General features: G+C 43.0%; 1 protein-coding gene across 1 annotated transcript; it reads right to left on the reverse strand.

Moving 5' to 3' along the window:
• Nucleotides 1-2,792: 2,792 nt before the first annotated feature.
• ivd (isovaleryl-CoA dehydrogenase) lies at nucleotides 2,793-13,155 on the reverse strand. The gene is made up of 13 exons (XM_080512785.1): nucleotides 12,965-13,155; nucleotides 10,565-10,654; nucleotides 10,397-10,448; nucleotides 9,241-9,410; nucleotides 8,929-9,022; nucleotides 8,668-8,798; nucleotides 8,461-8,557; nucleotides 8,271-8,364; nucleotides 6,917-6,998; nucleotides 6,741-6,845; nucleotides 6,581-6,653; nucleotides 3,069-4,122; nucleotides 2,793-2,921 (listed from the first exon to the last, which is right to left on the reverse strand). Exons 1-12 carry the CDS (start codon nucleotides 13,094-13,096, stop codon nucleotides 3,989-3,991), a joined length of 1,254 nt encoding a protein of 417 aa, XP_080368911.1. The 5' UTR covers nucleotides 13,097-13,155; the 3' UTR covers nucleotides 2,793-2,921; nucleotides 3,069-3,988.
• Between the last annotated feature and the right edge of the window lie 7,664 nt (nucleotides 13,156-20,819).

A 20,819-nucleotide genomic window follows, 5' to 3' on the forward strand; every position in this document is an offset into this window, starting at 1 on the left:
TGCTGGAACCTTCTGGTTCTGCTGGAACATTCTGGTTCTGCTGGAACCTTCTGGTATTGAGAGGAATAAAAATGTGTGGTCTCAAACACGCAACCATAGACTGAACCATAGACTGAACCATAGCCTGGACCATAGACTGAACCACAGACTGGACCATAGACTGGACCATAGACTGAACCATGGCCTGGACCATAGACTGAACCTTAGACTGGACCATAGACTGAACTATAGACTGAACCTTAGACTGAACCACAGATTGAACCTTAGACTGAACCACAGACTGAACCTTAGACTGAACCTCAGACTGAACCACAGACTGAACCTTAGACTGAACCACAGACTGGACCACAGACTGAACCTTAGACTGAACCACAGACTGGACCATAGACTGAACCTTAGACTGAACCACAGACTGAACCTTAGACCGAACCACAGGCTGGACCAAAAACTGAACTATAGACTGAACCATAGACTGAACCACAGACTGGACCACAGACTAAACCATAGACTGAACCTAAGACTGAACCATAGATTGGACCATAGACTGGACTATAGACTGAACCATAGACTGGAGCAAAGACTGAACCATAGACTGGACCACAGACTAAACCATAGACTGAACCATAGCCTGGACCATAGACTGAACCACAGACTGGACCATAGACTGAACTATAGACTGAACCACAGACTGAACCTTAGACTGAACCACAGATTGAACCTTAGACTGAACCACAGACTGAACCTTAGACTGAACCACAGACTGGACCACAGACTGAACCTTAGACTGAACCACAGACTGGACCATAGATTGAACCACAGACTGAACCTTAGACCGAACCACAGACTGGACCAAAAACTGAACTATAGACTGAACCATAGACTGAACCACAGACTGGACCACAGACTAAACCATAGACTGAACCTAAGACTGAACCATAGATTGGACCATAGACTGGACTATAGACTGAACCATAGACTGGACCAAAGACTGAACCATAGACTGGACCACAGACTAAACCATAGACTGAACTATAGACTGAACCACAGACAAAACCATAGACTGAACTATAGACTGAACCACAGACTGAACCATAGACTGAACCATAGACTGAACCACAGACTAAACCATAGACTGAACTATAGACTGAACCATAGACTGAACCACAGACTGAACTATAGACTAAACCATAGACTGAACCATAGACTGAACCACAGACTGAACTATAGACTGAACCATAGACTGAACTATAGACTGAACCATGGACTGAACCACAGACTGAACCATAGACTGAACTATAGACGTTTACTGTTTAGTAAGAGAGAAACACTGATCTGTTGGGAGGGACGAGAGGATCCACAGCACAGTTAGTTAGTTAATAAGTTATTTAGTTAGTTAGTTATATTTTAATAACCTTTTTTGTTTTAATTCAATACAATACAGAGCAAAGGTTTTCAAATCCTGCATGAAACGTGACTGAATGTATTTCCTGTGTAGAGAAGCAGCTCTGCTGTCCTCTAGAAGAGACTCTGAAGGTCTCCAATGTCCCCTGCTGTCCACCGTCCCCTGCTGTCCACCTTCACCTGCTGTCCACCGTCCCCTGCTGTCCACCGTCCCATGCTGTCCACCATCCCCTGCTGTCCACCGTCTCCTCCACCGTCCCCTGCTGTCCACCGTCCCATGCTGTCCACCATCCCCTGCTGTCCACCGTCTCCTCCACCGTCCCCTGCTGTCCACCGTCCCCTCTCAGACCAGACCAAACGCTGGAACCAAGGAGTCGTTACCTGGTAGCACACGACGCGTCTCCCTCACTTTGTTTCAGTCAATTCTTCACATTTATTAGGAGAAACACTCATTGAGCTCATTCTGCCCTTTTTCATTACACAACTTCTTCTCACAAGAGTTCATGTGAGATTTTAACTGGGAGGATGTTTTTGCATGAGTTGATTGGCCGCACGAGCTGTCAATCATGGCGATAACATAGCATAGTGATAGCATAGCGATAGCCTTAGCAGTCCTATGCCCACACGAAAAATGAAAATATAAAACGACGGGGGAGCCGTCTACAAACATGAAGGTGGCAGAGCAAGGCGCCCAGAGATTTCTAATTAAACACGGGGTCATTTGTAAACCACATGAAGTTCAAAGTTCATACAGTCACGTTAGTGGCTTGCGGTTAACAGGTAGCGGCTAAATTTAACAGCGATGGTTCCTAATAGCATATTGTGTTGATGACATCACAGGAGCACAATAAGAACCTTCCAGTTTGTGATTCCAGTTTGAACAAAGAGCTCAAACAAAAAAAACCCTCAGCAACTCAGCCACGTTTCAACTGAGGTCCAACACCAATACATGCGTTTTAACAAGGAAAGGTAATTTCCGGGTGAGGACTCCTGTAATAAAGCAGAGCTGCCCTCTCTCACGGACAGTCGTATTGATTCTGCACCGTTAAAACACACTGATGTACAGATTGGATCTCGGTCAAGAGATAAAAGTTCAGATTGTGGATGTGGTTAATCGTTCAGTGTTTCATCACGGAGGGGAGTGAATGTGACACTGGACGTCATCCAGGTCCAACCACACCATCGTTTGTCCATCAATCAGCCGCGGCGTCGCTGCAGGGCGGGACGAGGCTATAAGCCCACAGTGAATCATTTTAACAGCTGCTGGACAGGAGAGCGTCAGCTGAGGGTCACTCAGAGGCGATCGGAACCAACACAAGACAAATCGCTCAAGTTCAAGACGGATGAATGATGTCTGGTGCAAGTAAATCAGATTTTAATGGAAAAGGTTCACGTGTGCTCCGCTGCATCGATTTAACGGCTTTTTGTAGATGAAACTTTGACCCAAGAACCAAACACAGTGTTCAATCCACTGAATGATTAGGTTTGTGTTCACACACGGGCTGTGAAATTATGTGCAGCTTTAGATAGATAGATAGATAGATAGATAGATAAATACTTTAATGATCTCCAAGAGAAATTCACAGTTCCAGCAGCAGCAATATGGAAAGACAGGGGCATGCAGGGTTAAAAAAAAAAAAAGCAATAGGTAAAATAGACGAATATACCTTTACTATGGAGAGGCAACTTTAAACTTAAAATACACTTGATTCTAAATTTGGAGCAAACGCACCCCTATAGTGTATCGACAACTTTAACTGCTAAAATTACCGGCAGCTTTCCGAAAGTTACGGAGAGCATCAGAATATTTCATAACCACCGATGGAACAGAAATGCTTCATTAATCCCATAGGGAAATTCTTTTGTACTCAACTACACGTCACGTTGTACATCAGGAAGCAGCTTGACTGTCACTTTGGTTGTTGTGGCTCATTAAACCACTGCTGGAGAGCAGACACACCACACACACACACCTTTTAATGATTCCACTCCTATTTATGGCAAACACAACGATCATAACGTCATACTGTACATCTACAGTGATATTCATAGAAATCTGTGCAGAGGAGAAGACGGACATCACAGATGTGGACAGATGTTTGCTCCTCGAGGAAATGTGACCTTGTCGTCCACCGGCGGGTCATCTCTTCTGGTTCAGCTTCAAATCAATTAAACTGGGAATTTCCTGAAGATCTGGACTACATTCCTGTTATATACAATAGTTTCACAGATGAAAAAAATACATTTATACTGTAGTGGAAGTGATCCTGTTTGATTTCCAGCCTCTCACACATTATTTGGACTGAGTTTGTGAGTTTGATGTGTGATTGGAGTGTTTCTCACCCTGCGGACGTGCAAAGTTTCATGTGTGTCAAGAGTCTCTGCAGCTTCTAACCGGAAAAAAATCTAAATGCTACGAAGGCCACTTTCAGTACAAAAAAAGAAAAACAATCTGCCTGATTTCATGCTGATCCCATTTGATTTGAATTCGGAAACACGTGGGAGCTTGACCCGAGCGGCCGCTCCAGTTCACACGGTAAGGCTGTGGTACGAGTACCGTCCTGGCTCATCGGCTGCTCTCTCCTCTCTACTTGTACAAGCTGTTGAACGCTCGGCCGATGATGAGCCGGCGAACTTCACTGGTGCCCGCCCCGATCTCGTACAGCTTGGCGTCCCGCAGGTATCGGCCTGTTGGGTAGTCGTTGATGTAGCCGTTCCCACCTGTTGACAAACGACGATCTCTAGAGTGAACTGAGAACTGCTGGTTATTAATGCCAATGCATGAAAAACTAGACATTTGTTCTTTATATACGTTTGTATACACACCTACATATGCTTTACTTCTTCCTACCCCTTTCCAGGCATGTAACTAGACATACGATGTATGCATACTCGAATATAGATCACCTATTTTGTCTAGATATATTTCCATAGAATATAAATTTACTTATCGATATGATCGTCAAGGGGTTTATATATGGATATGTAAATGTATGTGTGTATATGCAGCATATAGCTATAAATGCATTGGTGTGGACATGTGATAGATATATATACAGCTATGTTCAGAATAATAGCAGTCCAACATGACGAACCAGATAAATCACTGTTTTTGGTATAAAACATAATAATAAATGGAAAATAATTTACCAGCAGGTGTAGTAAAGTCAGAGGAACCAACAGACCCAACTTTGATGATATGAAGACTCCTGGGTCTGTGTAATTGACTCATTAAGTCAAAGGGGCGTGTTCAGAAAACTAGCAGTGTGGAGGTCAATCATTCATTATGTGAAAGAAACAGGTGTCAATCATGTGGCCCTTATTGAAGGATGAAGCCAGCACGTGTTGTGCAGGCAATTCTCTGTAAAAACTGATGGAAGATGGGTCGTGCCAAACATTGTTCAGAAGAAAAGCGTGCTTTGATTAAAAAGATTGATTGTTGAGGGGAAAACGTATAAAAAAGTGCAGGAAATTATCGGCTGCTCAGCTAAAATGATCTCCAATGCTTTAAAATGGAAAGACAAACCAAGGAAGACTACCACTGGAATGGACCGAAGGATAGTCAGAATGGCAAAGACTGAGCCAAGGGTCTGCTCCAGGGAGGTCGGAGACGGTCTGAAGGGACCTGTGAGTGCTGGGACCATTAGCAATTAGCTTATGTGAGGCTAATCTACCAGCAAGAAGCCCCCGCAAAGTCCCACTGTTGCAAAAAAGACATGTGCTGAAGAGGATTGCATTTGCCAAACATCATGTCGACTGGCCTCTGGAGAAATGGAGAAACATTTTGTGGACTGATGAAAGTAAGATTGTTCTTTTTGGATCCAGTTTGTCAGACGACCCCCAAACCCTGAATCAAAGCCCCAGCACACTCTGAAGACCGTGAAGCATCGTGATATGGGGCTGTTTCTCTTACCATGGTGTCGGGCCTTTATATCGCATACCAGGGATCATGGATCAATGTGGATACATCACAATACTTGAGGAGGTCATGCTGCCTTATGCCGAATGGGAAATGCCCCTGAAATGGGTGTTTCAACAGGACAATGACCCCAAACATACCAGTAAGCAGCCAAATCTTGGTTCCAGACCAACAAAATCGAGGTTCTGGAGTGGCCAGCCCAATCCCCGGACCTTTATCCAATTGAGCACTTGTGGTGTGACATAAAATGTGCTGTTTCTGAGGCAAAACCCCAAAATGCAGAGGAATTGTGGAAGGTTGTCCAATGTTCCTGTTCAGAGGTGCCAGAGGTTGGTTGACTCCATGCAGCACAGATGTGCAGCAGTTATCAAAAACAGGGGTTATTCAACGAAATATTAGTTAACTGATTGTCAGGATTGCTAAATGTTAATATTTTTTCAGTTCATTTAGTACATATTTGAGTTTGCAATGAGAAATGCCGACACTGCTATTTTTTGGAACACAGAAATATCACCTTTTCCTTCATATTCTGTAAAGTAATTAAATATTGATACTTTGTTCTTCATGATTTGTTGTGCAATACCATGTGCAGCGTTCCTAATGAAAGGAAATAAAAAATATTATAAGGATTTTGAGCTTTAGTCACTTTTTTAAAAACACTGCTATTTTTTTTAACATAGCTGTATATAGTCTGTTCACATTGTCAAGCGGAACGATTCTGACTGAGACAACTGTAGAATGTGTTTTATTGAGAGAAACTCCCAAAGAAACAAAAGCTCAGATGAGCACATGCGGATGTAAGTACAATACTGACTGCAGTACACTGCAGGTAACATGGTTTCCCAGTGTACTGGAAACCCGTACTGACTGCAGTGGAAGGTATGAACCCACTAGTCTGGTGGAAAATTGAAAAAATGTCAACAGCACGAGTGTAGCCACAAATATTTATGTGTATATGAACAATCCGAAGAACATTCTACAATTTGAATGATTTTAGTGTTATGTCAAAGTACACTGAATATGTGAGTGCTTCACATTAAGCCCAACAGTGTGCAGTTGTGAAGACCAAAATGGGTAGAGAAGTTTGATATTGATGATGCTGCGTGCAGTTTTGGTTGCAGTGCTTCATTTTGCAGGATTTTGAAGGTACTTTCCAGATTGGGTGTGTGGTTTTGTGAATCGTGTTAAGTATTTACATAAAACCAGCAGAGTTTGCGCAATTGTGTTTTTGCAAATGGAAGACCCCAGTAAATCACCTACCCAAACACTGGATGCCATCCAAAGCGACCTGCGTGGCGTTCTCAGCACAATACAGGATGACTCCAGCACAATCCTGCAACAACACCGAGCCTCAGTGGCTGAAGGAGAGGAAGTGAAGCAGCAGCAGCAGAACCGAGCGGAGAGAGAAGATTCTTCTCACCTTTGCACTGAAGTGTCCCTTGTCACACGCTCGGGCCACGTTGTACAGATACTGGCGACAGGAGCTGAGCCTGGTGTACATGTCGGCCATCTTTCCCTGCATCAGCTGAGCAGCACATCGTCACGTCAGAGTCACTCATGTTCAACTAAAAGTGAAATTAGAGCCGGCGTGCAGACCTGGAAGTGTCCAATCTTCTGTCCGAAAGCTTCTCTGACGTGAAGATAAGGAATCGCCGAGTCCAACACCGCCTGCATGATGCTAACAAGGTAGAAACATCTGGTTCAAAACTGCTGAAACAATCACGTTTTAGTGATTTTGACAATAGAGGCTGTATAAAACCTTAAAACACGGCTGAAAAACTCCTTTTAGTTCAGTGTCCACTCAGAGCTGCTTTGTTTTAGTGCAAATTTAAATAAGTACATTATACAAAGTGTGCTCGCATGTTTTGATGCTAAGGCTGATTATCCCCCGGCTGATAGGCCCCGAAGGGGGATCTTGAAACAGTCTCCGTACGTCCGTACGTCCGTCCGTTCGAACGTTTCTACCTATATCTCGGCAACCCCTGGGCCCACAGTGACCAAACTTCTCATGTGGATACATCTCAGAGGGGGAAGGGATACTATGGTGACCTTGACCTAATTTGCATATTAAGTAGGTCACAGGGTCACAAAGTGCTTAAAAACACATTTTGGGCTCTGGAGGCCTAGGTTTTTGAGCTAGGGCTCTGAAATGTTATACACACATGATACACACTCCAGGGATAACCTCTAGTACGCCAAGTGACCTGACCTTGACCTTGAAGATTGGTAGGGTCTGAAGTTTGCTCGTCATGGTTGCACAATACATGTATTTTCATATAAACATTTCTCCTCATTTCTCAGCAGTTCCTGGGCCCACAGTCACCAAACTTCACACATGGACACTCCACCTGGGGAGAAGGGGCACCATGGTGACCATGACCTCATTTGCATATCAGGTCACAGGGTCACTAAGTGCATAAAAACACCTTTTGGGCTCTGGAGACGTATTTTGACATAGCTTATGAAGAAGACCCTTCAGATTCTACATAATTATCTACTAGGACCCATGGAACACCCTCTAGTGTACCAAGTGTGCTGCCTTAGAGCTGCTTTGTGAGAAAATATAAATCCCTCCGGCGGGGCATTAGCCGAGCAACGGCCTTCTTGTTTATATCTAAGTCTGGCATTACTGGTTTGGATGCAGGAACTTCAATGTTGCTGCATATTTATTGCTCCACCAACAGTGAGCCGGTACAGCTGGGCGGCGTGGCGGCGACGTGTTATGTGATGTTTGGTGTGGCGGCGGCGCCCCTCCTCTGTCTTTGGCCAGTTACAATGTGGAGAAATCCTCTGGGTTGTTTTCCACCCATACGGTTTATAGGCCAATGCTTTTCGTGAATCAACTGCTCCTCAATGCTTTCACTTCTCCCCACAAACATCGGCTGAACAAGACACGTCTCTAACGTCTGAGTTGTAATGTGACGAAGCAGCATCAGAAACGGTCAGTCACCCGATTGGTCCAGCAGCCAGGACCAGCCTCTCCAGGTCCAGACCGCTCATCATCACGTACACTCCTTTGTTCAGCGGCCCAAGAATATTCTTCTCTAAAACCAAAGCAATAAAGAGACACTTCATGTGCATGAAGAGAATGCAGCTGCACACGTGCAGCACAATGAGCACCAGTGATTCTCTCTACTTGCCTGGGATTTGACAGTCCTCAAAGATCAGCTCGCAGGTGTTGGAGCCTCTCATGCCCAGCTTGTCCAGCTTCTGTGCCGTGGAGAACCCTGGCATTCCCTACAGGAGCACAAACCCAAACCTTCTGTCATTGATTGAAAACCCTTCAGTAGGTGAGGAGGTGGAACATGAAGAGCCACGAGAACAACCCTTCATCCGGCTGGATCTACCTTCTCCACAATGAAAGCTGTGATGCCCTTCTGATAAGCCTCGGGATTGGTCTTAGCGTACACGATCAGAACGTCAGCGTCCGGCCCGTTAGTGATCCAGAACTTGTTCCCATTCAGAACGTAGTAGTCACCTATCCAAGGACACAACTGTGAAACCAAGTACAACGTACAGGGAGGCAACAGCTGATAGGAGATGATTTCATGTTGGTTTCAAGCATCAATAATGGACAAACACAATTCTTCACACTTCCTGGTTCCTACCCTTCTTCTTGGCTTTCAGTTTCATGGAAACAACGTCCGACCCAGCATTGGGCTCGCTCATGGCCAGCGCGCCCACGTGCTCTCCCGTCATTAGCTGAGGACAAAGACAAAGACCAGCTTCAACTGAAGCAGCAGGGGCGTCCAACACTTTTCACTTCAGGTTCACTACTCTGAAGAAATCTGTGAAAACTCAACGTTTTCTTGAAAGTCTTTCCAATGAGCTCGGTGGTTCGGCCGCATTTGAGCCTCTTGCGGCCGGTTTGACCCCCGGGCCTTATGTTTGACCCCCTCCATCAGAGAAACCCTGCAAACCTTCGGCATGTACTTCTCCTTCTGCTCCTCGTTGGCGTGGCGAACCATCTGGTTGATGCAGAGGTTGGAGTGGGCGCCGTAACTGAGAGCCACGGCAGCCGACACCCGAGACATTTCCTCCATCACGATGACGTGGTCCAGGTAGCCCAGACCAGTTCCCCCGTCTTCCACTGAAACACACAAACACATTTATATTCCTCCGGTTAATGCAGCCCTGCAACTAAACTCCCTTCTGGAAGGCTGGCTACAAGCTCGGCAGAGTGAGACCGTCTCCTCAGGAGCACCTGAAGTCCACCTCAGGCTGGTGTCTGAGAAGTTTTGCCCAGGAGGTTTAACAAAAACACCAGTGAAACTAGTGACTACATTTAATCAGCAGCAATTCCAGTTATTATCCCCCGCCGTGGCTGATAGGCCCCGAAGGGGGATCTTAAAACAGTCTCCGTACGTCCGTACGTTCGAATGTTTCTACCTATATCTCGACAACCCCTGGGCCCAGTGACCAAACTTCACATGTGGATACATCTCAGAGGGGGAAGGGATACTATGGTGACCTTGACCTAATTTGCATATTAAGTAGGTCACAGGGTCACGAAGTGCTTAAAAACACATTTTGGGCTCTGGAGGCCTAGGTTTTTGAGCTAGGGCTCTGAAATTTTATACACACATGATACACACTCCAGGGATAACCTCCAGTACACCAAGTGACCTGACCTTCACCTTGAAGATTGGTAGGGTCTGAAGTTTGCTCGTCATGGTTGCACAATACATGTATTTTCATATAAACATTTCTCCTCATTTCTCAGCAGTTCCTGGGCCCACAGTCACCAAACTTCACACATGGACACTCCACCTGGGGAGAAGGGGCACCATGGTGACCATGACCTAATTTGCATATCAGGTCACAGGGTCACTAAGTGCATAAAAACACCTTTTGGGCTCTGGAGACGTATTTTGACATAGCTTATGAAGAAGACCTTTCAGATTGTACATAATTATCTACTAGGACCCATGGAACACCCTCTAGTGTACCAAGTGTGCTGCCTTAGAGCTGCTTTGTGAGAAAATATAAAGCCCTCCGGCGGGGGATTAGCCCAGCAACGGCCTTCTTGTTACTAATGGTGAAACTGCAAATGCGTACAACTATTCCTCCACATACCCGGAGCGGTGATGCCGAGCAGACCCATGTCTCCCATCTCTCTCCAAAACGCCTGGCGAGCAGAAAGTCAACACAGGAAGAGTTTCCATGAATCCTGAACAGCTGCAGATCGAACTCTTCTTACCTCTGGTGGTTTATTAGTACACAACAGAAACTCTTTCAACTCACCCGCATCCCTGGAAAGGCGTTGTTCTTGTCGATCTCATCGGCGTACGGTGCCAGTTTTTCTGTGAGGAATTTACGAACCGTGTTCCTCAACTGTGAAGACGACAAGCATTTATCAGAGTCGCTATTCTACAGACACAACAGAATGAAGACAAAGCATCTGCACATGAATAATGAATGAATGAATTTTGTTTAAGTATATCAAATCTGTAACGATGCACACGTGCAGACATCTTGGTTTGGTTCTTGTCCTGCACGTTTCTATAAATCAATCCATTCCACATCAGCAGGAAAGCAGCAGATCACTAGTGCAGCTTCAAACCCTGATCCGGAGCCACTGATTGGCCCGTGTGTCACAGCAGGGAACCATCAGTCACCATTCTGCACTCTAACATTATCCAAACCAGAACCTTTAGCTTGAGAAAGACTTTTTCATTCAGCTGCCTGGAGGGAACAGAAGCAGTCGTTTTAGCAGGAAGCTAAGAGCTTCTCTCTAGAGCTGGAAACAAAACGAGTGTTTCTCTGGTGTCGTGGATCAGAGACGTGGCGGGTCACCGCTGTGAGTCCCTGAGCTCTTGACCTCCATCAATCCCCAGAGCGCCGTAAGGCGGCGGCACCTCCAGCCCTACAGACACGCTCATGTCTGGCAGCCCGGCGGTAGAGACACACCATTAATGTGACAGGAGCCAACGTGACGGCCTTTCAATCTTGCACATTATTTTTCAGTAAAAGAACTTCATGGAAAAAAGGAGATACAATATGAAACAGCAACACAACATGTTTGAAGTCAAATATATACATGAAATTAAGGAAAAATTGATTTTCAGGAAACCAGAGCTTCTGAAATAGGATGACAATATATTCTTTGCAAATTTTATATTCATACCTTTAGTCTGGCTTTTACATAGTAATTTATGATTCCATGGCTTAATATTCATCGGTATGTCTTTTCTTCGTCTATTAGTCTATTTTTTAGCTATATTATATTTGACTTTTGGGGTGTTTTACTTTACTGTGGTTTTAAATCCGCACATGTATGCGTTTGTTATGAAGTTGCACAACTGTTAATGTTGGATAAACTAAAGACTGCTTGACTGAAAAGTACAAAATTAAGTATGTGAAGGTAAGAAGAATGTGCAAAAGTAAGACACTTTAAAGTGAGTTTAGCCATTCAAACTCTTATGGGGATATTTCCAGAAAAGAAAAGTCTCATCCACTCTTTGGAGAATATTTCATGAATAAAACGTATTATGATGATGTTCTGACTTATTGGATAGAAAGTAGAGCCGTTGATCACATGCTGGGCTTTTTATGTCGAATCTCAAGGAGCTCAAGGAAGGTTTTAAACCTGAAATCCTCAACATAGGTTACTAGTCAGGTTACTAGGCAGGTAACTAGTCAGTGCACTAATCAGTGTACTAGTCAGGTTACTAGGCAGTGTACTAGTCAGGTAACTAGTCAGGTTACTAATCAGGTTACTAGGCAGTGCACTAATCAGGTTACTAGTCAGGTTACTAGGCAGTGCACTAGTCAGTGTACTAGTCAGTGTACTAGCCAGGTTACTAGTCAGTGCACTAGTCAGTGCACTAATCAGGTTACTAATCAGTGTACTAGTCAGGTTGCTAGTCAGGTTACTAGGCAGTGTACTAGTCAGGTTACTAGGCAGTGCACTAGTCAGGGTACTAGTCAGTGTACTAATCAGGTAACTAGTCAGGTTACTAGGCAGTGTACTAGTCAGTGCACTAGTCAGGTAACTAGTCAGTGCACTAATCAGTGTACTAATCAGGTAACTAGTCAGTGTACTAATCAGTGTACTAGTCAGGTTACTAGTCAGGTAACTAGTCAGTGTACTAGTCAGTGTACTAGTCAGGTTACTAGTCAGGTTACTAGTCAGATTACTAGTCAGTGTCCTGGATCGCATGAGAACATTATTATTCGTGTAACGACCAGACCCGGGAGGTCGGAGGAGGAGGAGGAGGAGAACCGGGCCTCCAATCACCTCCGTCCTGGAGGAGCTCCACCTCCTGCTGCCAGCTTCTCCTTCACCCGGAACCAGCAGCTGACCTGCTGGTCCCGACCTGCTCCACCTGGTCCCGACCTGCTCCGAGCAGCAGTTTACCTCCAGGCGGACGTTAACTAGTTTAATTAAACAGTTTAAACATGAACTAGTTTACCCCGCAGTGTGTCCCGACTCGAGGACTCGTTAGCCCCGCCCCTTCCCTTCTTATGTCATCACGTCGTGTGGCTTTAAACCAACATTTCTCCACAGTGTCAAACTCAATCATCGACATTTCACACGTATTTACTGTTTCTATGTGAGCGCTTTAAAAGCAGCGGAGGTGTTTTGTTGTCTTTCTTTGTACAGAGCAGTGAACTTTGCCTGCGTCGGCCCCTGAAGCGAACCTGGATCTGGTCGTCCGTCAGCCCGTTCACCACGTCGTCCACCGGCACGGAGGCTCCGGAGCAGCCCCGCCGGGCCACCGCGGGCACACACAGCCTGGAGCCGAGCCGGAGAGCGTGTCTGACGGCGAGCATGTTGCAGGGAGCGAGAGGTGAAGATGGAGCCGAGAGGAGCGCGGGTCGGTGTCTGTCGCTTTAAGGATTCTTCTTCGCTTTCCGGGGAGCAGCGTTCTGCTCAGTATCGCCCCCGCCAGGCGGGACGTGGAACTGGACTGGTACCAGTAGTAGTGGTGGCTGGTGAATATCGTTTGGGATCGAATATTATTGTTTAAAATCATAAATTAGAAGATAAATAACATAAGGCACAACTGTTTCCAGGAAAGAACATTTTAATCACACTATCAAAACCACTCACACTGAGAGTATGACAGATGCATTAAGCCTTTATTCCATTTAGCTAACAAGGACAGACAACGGCTGTGCCACCTTTTCAACAAAGTGGTACTGTCCATCAAAACGTGGAAGTCCAAGTGTCTCGACTGCAGATGTATCCAAATGTCCGGGTGTCAAGACGGTCCAGTCCGGCCTGTCTGGTTTCACTGCTTTCACTGTTCTGTGAAGTGAGACATAATACAATAAACTATATTCATAATTAATCATTTGGTTTAAAATCGTTCAAAAATCCTAAAGAAGTTCTTAACTTACTATTTTTCCAAAAACGGACACCAGCTGCTGAGCATTGTTCAAACTGAAGTGTCCGTCAGAGTCGGTGAAATGCTGCTCTGTTTGTGAGACATCATATTACTTACAATATTCTTAGAGGGTAGGAATGCCATACATGAAACAAGCAGTACTGTTGACAACAGTAGAAATAGTGATGATCTCATTCAAAGAATGGTTTGATATTAATAAGTAATCATTAAATGAAAATAAAACAAAATGTATGGTGTTTGGTTGGACTCGGACAAACTGCAACATTCAATTAATCCTAAATGGAGTACGAATTGAAAGAGTACATGAGACCAAATTCCTGGGGGTCATGCTCGATGATAAACTTAGTTGGAAGCCACACATAGAATATATGAAAAATAAATGATCTAAAACTATTGGTATTATTTATAAAACAAGTGACTTTCTGAATAAGAAATGTTTGCGAATATTGTTTTTCTCACTTATTATGCCATGTATGACATACTGTGTTGAGGTTTGGGGAAACACATATAGAACATATATAGACCCTATCATTAAACTCCAGAAAATAATTATAATAATAAATAAAGCTTCCTACAGAGAAAATACTAATAAACTATTTATTGCCTCTTGCACATTAAAATTTAAAGATATAGCATATTTAAGAACATTAGAAATACTACTTCGAATAAAGAATAAAAGTCTTCCCACAACTATTCAAAATGTTTTTAAATGAAGAGAAAACAACTACAACTAAGAGGACGGTGTATATTTGAAAAAGGTGGTGTGAGAACCAACGTGAAATCCAGATGTTTCTATTCTGGGAGGTTTATGGAACGTCTCAGTGACGACTTCAAACTGTGCAAATCACTGCTCTGCTGCAAAAAACAGTAAAAGGACAAATAATTAGTTTACAATGAACAATAATTTCTGTTTTGTTTGGTTTTTCTCATGTGTTACTTCTGTTATGTTCTATATTCATTTTTTCTCCCGTATTATGACTGCTATGTTTATTATTATTATTTTTTTTTCTTTCTCCAGTTGCTTTTTTAAAACGTGATTATATCTTTTGTATCATGTTAAAAGTCACCGGAGCCAGCCAGGCCTGGCTTCTCATGACTATCTAAAGATAAACCTCGGGGGGTGTGGAAGACTGCGGACATGCAATGGGGGTTGATTGTGATTCTTTGTTTGTGTGAAGCTTACTGGCAAGAAAACAACCCCCTCAAACAATTCCATCAAACAGCCTCCCTTCAAGCAGCCCCCCATCAAACAGCCACAGGAAGGCGGAGACTGACCGCAAGACTATGAAAGAAGCAGCATTTCCGGCGCGAGCTCAGAGTCTCTCTCTGATTCTCACTCTTTCTCTTTCTCTCTCTCTCTCTGTCGCTCTCTGCTGACGTGGTTCTGGAGCAAAATCCTTTCGTGGTGCCATGCTTCAAAACCCGGGAATATTCTTGTAAAGGCCAGTACTTTTTCTGTCTTTTGTAATAAACTCCTGTGTTAATCCATTCTCAAGGTTTGTAGGTTTATAACTCACTGTATCTTTTCTCTCTTCTCGGGGAGAAAGATTGTCACTCCCTGTCTGTGCGGATTATAAGGAAACAGACTTAGACAATCACTGGTGTCTGGGGTAACCGCACGGGTTTTTAAGGGATAGGCTAAAATAAGCCTTGGCTTCAGCCTATACCCATTTCGGTTGCAAGTATATTGTGGAAATATTGTTTGTGCAAAATTTTTGTTCTAGAACTCTAACCGAAATAAACTGTTCATTCATGTATTAATTCATTCATTCAGTACTCTGCAAATCAATATGTTTATTAGGTCTTAGGTCAAGAAGAACAAGAAGACTTGACTTGAAAAAACCTTTATTTAAAAAACACAAAAATCAATGAAATCCATGTTTATCCATCCTCACGAAGGAAAACAATAGTTTGCAGACAATCACACAGAGTGGAACCACAAACATGTCACACACTGTGGTGGGCTATAAGAACACAAGATCACATAGAATATTAAAAGTTCACAATCAGACAGCCCTCCTCACCAAGGGAGCACAGGACCTGCTTGGTTCCCCACAATGAAATAAAACCGGTCAAGTTTTTTGTGAGTTTATAAAAGCTGTTCCTCCTCAGGCGAGCAGCGACCAGACCCTTAAAAACATGCAGAGGATCAGTAAAACCAACACCTGAGACCTGGTTCTTCCTGCTTTGCCAAATGGAAGGTTTTGCACATGCAAAGATGAAATTCAATAAGATCACTGTTGCCTTTTTTTGTTTTGTATACTTTGGACCAAAAACCAAAAGGGAGACAGAAAGAGCCTCTCCCAGAGCCTCCAGCAGCCTTCGTAGAGGCGTATATAGACTGGTCAACCTGGGACGGGACACCACCACATGTTCTACTGTTTCAGGCTCTTGTTTCATATTTTTGTATTGATGCGTATACAAGAATATCAAAGGCATTCAAATATACCAAGGCACATTAATGTCAGCATTAAATGTTTGTATACACCATTCAATTCAAATTTGTATATTTTTTGAGAACAAATAATTACAAAAAAGACAACTCAATTAAAAAAAATACTTAAACACAGTCTGTACAGAATAATAAGTCTAAGAACTTAAACATAAGAATAAATCAAATAGATGTCAAAATAATAATAATAAAAATAAATAAACATAAACAAGCAAATAGAAAGGAGGGAATGTGGGGATGTTTATGTTGTCACAAAGACATCAATAAACGGTTGCCATTTATTATAGAATTTTGTTTCAAGTTTCCCCTTCTTGAGTATCTAATTTTCTCCACTTTTGAAAAGGACATGACCTCCTTAATCCATTGTGTTTTGGAAGGGGCTGTTGTGGATTTCCACTTTAAGGTGTACAGGAGGATGTTCTTTTTCCGGGTGGATCATCAAGACTATTGGTCCTCCCAACTGTCAATCATTCTGGTGATATATTACGTCAGGCCGTCGTACGTGCTCGTCCCCAGGTAGCGTGGATCTATTAGTTTTCACTTTCTGCGCATGCGCGCTTTCAGGTGTATATGGTGAGCTACGCCTTCAGCGAGCTCGCAGTTCTCACCGGGTACTTTGAAAATGGCAGAGGGTCGCATGAGAACAAGTGTCTTGGAAGTGTATGAGAAGAAGAGAAAGGCTTCGGAAGAGAGAAACATGACCAGAGTGTTTTTGGGAGATTGTTTCACACGATGGCGCTGAAAGCCCAGGTTGGGCTTCCCACTGACGCTTCAGTCGCCAAGTTTCTACTCCACAGGTAAAGTTTGGCTTCTATTTGGAGAAATCCATTTCAAATCACTTCCAGTAAAAGTTATCTCCGTCTATATTGTAACTTTCCAGGGTTGATTAGTTTGCAAATCTTCTTGTAAAGTGAGCTCGTGTGAGCGATGCCGACTTGTGACTTGTAAACAGAGCGTGCACAAGGAGAACTGGGCTCGTCACGTCTCTCGCACACGTTTTAGTAGGCGTTCCGTCTCGGGAGCAGGTAGAGCGTTGCGCATGTGCATTTTTTCAAAAGGTGGAGAGGGCGGTTCTTTCCTACAATTCGGGAAAATCCTCCTGTACACCTTTAAGGAGGAGGTGGCGTCTAGCAATTACGGAGGTAAAAGCTACTACTTCCAGTGGAGTATCGAGAATACTCTTTCGGAAGACCAAAAATACCAATGCGAAGTGAAGCAGGAATAGTCCTTGAGAGAACCTTGGACAAGATATTGAAGCAAATTTGAAGAGCTTTTCTCTTTTGGAAGAGCGTTTCTGTTTTGAAGAGCTTTCTCTTTTGAAAGAGCGTTTCTCTTGTTAAAGAGCTCTTTTGAAAAAGTGTTTCTGTTCTGAAAGTGTTTCTCTTCAGAAAGCGCATTTCTGTTTTGTAGAGCGTTTCTCTTTTGAAGAGCATTTCGCTTTTGAAGAGCGTTTCTCTTTGAAGAGCGTTTCTCTTTGAAGTACATTTCTCTTTGAAGAGCGTTTCTCTTTGAAGTGCGTTTCTCTTTGAAGAGTGTTTCTCTTTGAAGTGCGTTTTTCTTTGAAGAGCCTTTCTCTTTTGAAAGAGCATTTCTGTTTTGAAGAGCGTTTCTCTTTAAAGTGCATTTTTCTTTGAAGAGCCTTTCTCTTTTGCAAGAGCATTTCTCTATTGAAAGAGGGTTTCTCTTTGGAAGAGCGTTTCAGTTTTGAAGAAGCGTTTCTCTTTGGAAGAGCGTCTCTTTTTTGAAAGAGCATTTCTCTTTTGAAAGAGCATTTCTCTTTGAAGAGCGTTTCAGTTTTGAAGAAGCGTTTCTCTTTGGAAGAGTGTTTCTCTTTTGAAGTGCTTTCTCTTTGAAAAGAGCATTTCTCTTTTGAAAGAGCGTTTCTCTTATTAAAGAGCTCTTTTGAAAAAGTGTTTCTGTTTTGAAAGAACGTTTCTCTTCTGAAAGCACATTTCTGTTGTGTAGAACGTTTCTCTTTTGAAAGCGCATTTCTGTTTTGAAGAGCATTTCTCTTTTGAAGAGTGTTTCTCTTTGAAGAGTCTTTCTCTTTGAAGAGCGTTTCTATTTGAAGAGCGTTTCTCTTTGAAGTGCATTTCTCTTTGAAGAGCGTTTCTCTTTGAAGTGCGTGTTTCTTTGAAGAGCATTTCTCTTTTGAAAGAGGATTTCTCTTTTGAAGAGCGTTTCAGTTTTGAAGAAGTGTTTCTCTTTGGAAGAGTGTTTCTCTTTTGAAGAGCGTTTCTCTTTTGAAAGAGCTCCTTTGAAGAGCCTTTCTCTTTTGGAGTGCTTTCTCTTTTGAAAGAACATTTCTCTTATTAAAGAGCTCTTTTGAAAAAGTGTTTCTATTCTGGAAGTGCGTGTCTCTTCAGAAAGCGCATTTCTGTTTTGGAGAGCGTTTCTCTTTTGAAGGGCATTTCTCTTTGAAGTCTTTCTCTTTTGAAGAGCATTTCTCGTTGAAGAGCGTTTCTCTTTTGAAAGAGAATTTCTCTATTGAAAGAGGATTTCTCTTTTGAAGAGTGTTTCAGTTTTGAAGAAGCGTTTCTCTTTGGAAGAGTGTTTCTCTTTTGAAGAGCGTTTCTCTTTGAAGTACATTTCTCTCTGAAGTGCATTTCTCTTTGAAGAGCATTTCTCTTTGAAGAGCATTTCTCTTTGAAGTGCTTTTCTCTTTAAAGATTGTTTCTCTTTGAAGAGCATTGCAGTTTTGAAGAAGCGTTTCTTTTTGAAGAAAATGGAAAGAGAATTTCTCTATTGAAAGAGAATTTCTCTTTTGAAGAGCATTTCAGTTTTGAAGAAGCGTTTCTCTTTGGAAGAGTGTTTCTCTTTTGAAGAGCGTTCCTCTTTTGAAGAGCGTTTCTCTTTTGAAGAGCGTTTCTTTTTTGAAGAGCGTTTCTGTTTTGAAAAACGTTTCTATTTTGAAGGGCGTTTTTCTTTTGAAGATCGTTTCTGTTTTGAAAGAGCATTTCTCTTTTGAAAGAGCGTTTATGTTTTGAAGCGCCTTTCTGTTGTGAAGCGTGTTTCTCTTTTGAGGCCCGTTCGTACTTGTCAGCCACCGTACCTCTGGCTGCAGGAGCAGGAGAAGGTGTGGATGTGTGTCCCAGATGCTGGTGGAGGCTGTCGGACTGGTTGTTACAGGATGGGGATCCTCAGTCATGGGATTGGCGGAGGCTCTTTTTTGCTGTTGCTTTTCCACTGATTGCTGATTGTTGTTTGCTGTGCGTGGAGTCGTACTCCTGGCTTGGCCTGATGAAAGTACTTCTCCTGCTCTTCTTTTAGGAATGACTGCCTCTGTAGAGAGATGGCAGCACGTCGTCAGCACACACAGTTACTCACAGACAAGCTGGTTTGAAATCACAGCCACAACATGTCACTTCACCTCTATCCCATTTCCTCATTCTCAGCCGCACTGTCCTTGACGCCGAGCTCCGCCTTCACAGTCGGCTTCTGCTTCCTGAGGAAGAGCATGAAGGCGTTTGGCGGTTTCATCACGTGTGGCTGGTCATCATTGTGCTGGTTGGCACGCTTTCATTTTCTGCAGGCACAAAAACACAAGAGCACACCCAATAAGATTTAAAAACGAAATCAACATTGAATATGATGTGTGGTCTTACAGCCAAACACTCAGGCCTCACTGAGACTAAGTAAACAGAGATTTTCTAACTGGTACAATGACTCAGAACTTGAATTAAAGCTCTGGTAAACAAGCTGAACGTGATGATGTTATTTAGAAAAGCTTATTTAGAGCTTAAACTGGACACGTAACTCACCTTGAACCACAGGAGGAGCAGCAGGGTTGAGAAGGGCCCATTTAAATTTGGGGTGAAAACCGTATTTTGAAAGGCCAACTGCAGACTTCCTGTTGGATTTACGTCAGGGGTGTCAGATTTTCAAGTGTCGCTGAGACGATTTTTTGAAGGAAGAAAAAAGTACATCTCATGAGAAAATGTTTTAATGATTAATATATTCGGTGCTGGTGAGTTCTATGTAATAGATTTGCCGACCTTACACTCATCTTTTATAAACAAATGGATAAAAAGATACTTTTTTGGGGGTCAAACTTTCCGGTTTTGCCCAAATAATTTGCTGTTGCAAATGGTGACCTGTTACTTGAGTGGTTTGTTGGTAACTGACCATTTTTTGAGCAATAAAACCAATAATAAATGTATAAGAGCACTTGTCATAAGGGAGTCCATGAGCAAAGCAGCATCTGTTTTGTGTGGAACAAGGCATTGATGGACATAGACTGGAAGTGTGTCTGGCTACTGAAATACTTTGTAAGCAAAAAGGTTTGAGAGGTATGCCTGAAGATTTTACATCAATGTTACCCTGTAAATAGTGTCATTTCAAAATATTGCAGAAATGTAGATCTTCTGTGCTCTTTCTGTCAGAACACTGACTTACTGCTTGTAAGGAACAGGAAGCTTGTTCCTTTATTTTGATGCACTCACAGCCCTTTATCAGCACTTTAAAAGGTTTATCAGCACTTTATAATGTTCATCAGCACTTTAAGAAGCACACAGCACTTTAAGATCAAGATATTTGCACATATATAAATGAATTTGCACACAATTGTTGTTTTAACTTATTTATTGAATCGCCTGTTGTCGATAGGTCCGGCCACCTGTGGAGAAACACAACAATGAATGGAGCAATGTGCAATATGTGTATTTAAGAATATCTTATTCTTTTAGTTGTTGAT

This window comes from Blennius ocellaris (genome assembly GCF_963422515.1).
Source record: "Blennius ocellaris genome assembly, chromosome: 17".
NCBI classification, from domain to species: domain Eukaryota; kingdom Metazoa; phylum Chordata; class Actinopteri; order Blenniiformes; family Blenniidae; genus Blennius; species Blennius ocellaris.

What these genes read in the sequence shown, in the direction of transcription:
- ivd (XM_080512785.1), bottom strand. Translation starts at nt 13,096, where the DNA reads ATGCTCGCCGTCAGACACGCTCTCCGGCTCGGCTCCAGGCTGTGTGTG. An exon ending in AGGAGAAGTACATGCCGAAG is followed by an intron (nt 9,023 to 9,240) that starts GTTTGCAGGGTT and finishes CTTTGTCCTCAG; the next exon opens with CTAATGACGGGAGAGCACGT. An exon ending in CTGGCTGCTGGACCAATCGG is followed by an intron (nt 6,999 to 8,270) that starts GTGACTGACCGT and finishes CTACCTTGTTAG; the next exon opens with CATCATGCAGGCGGTGTTGG.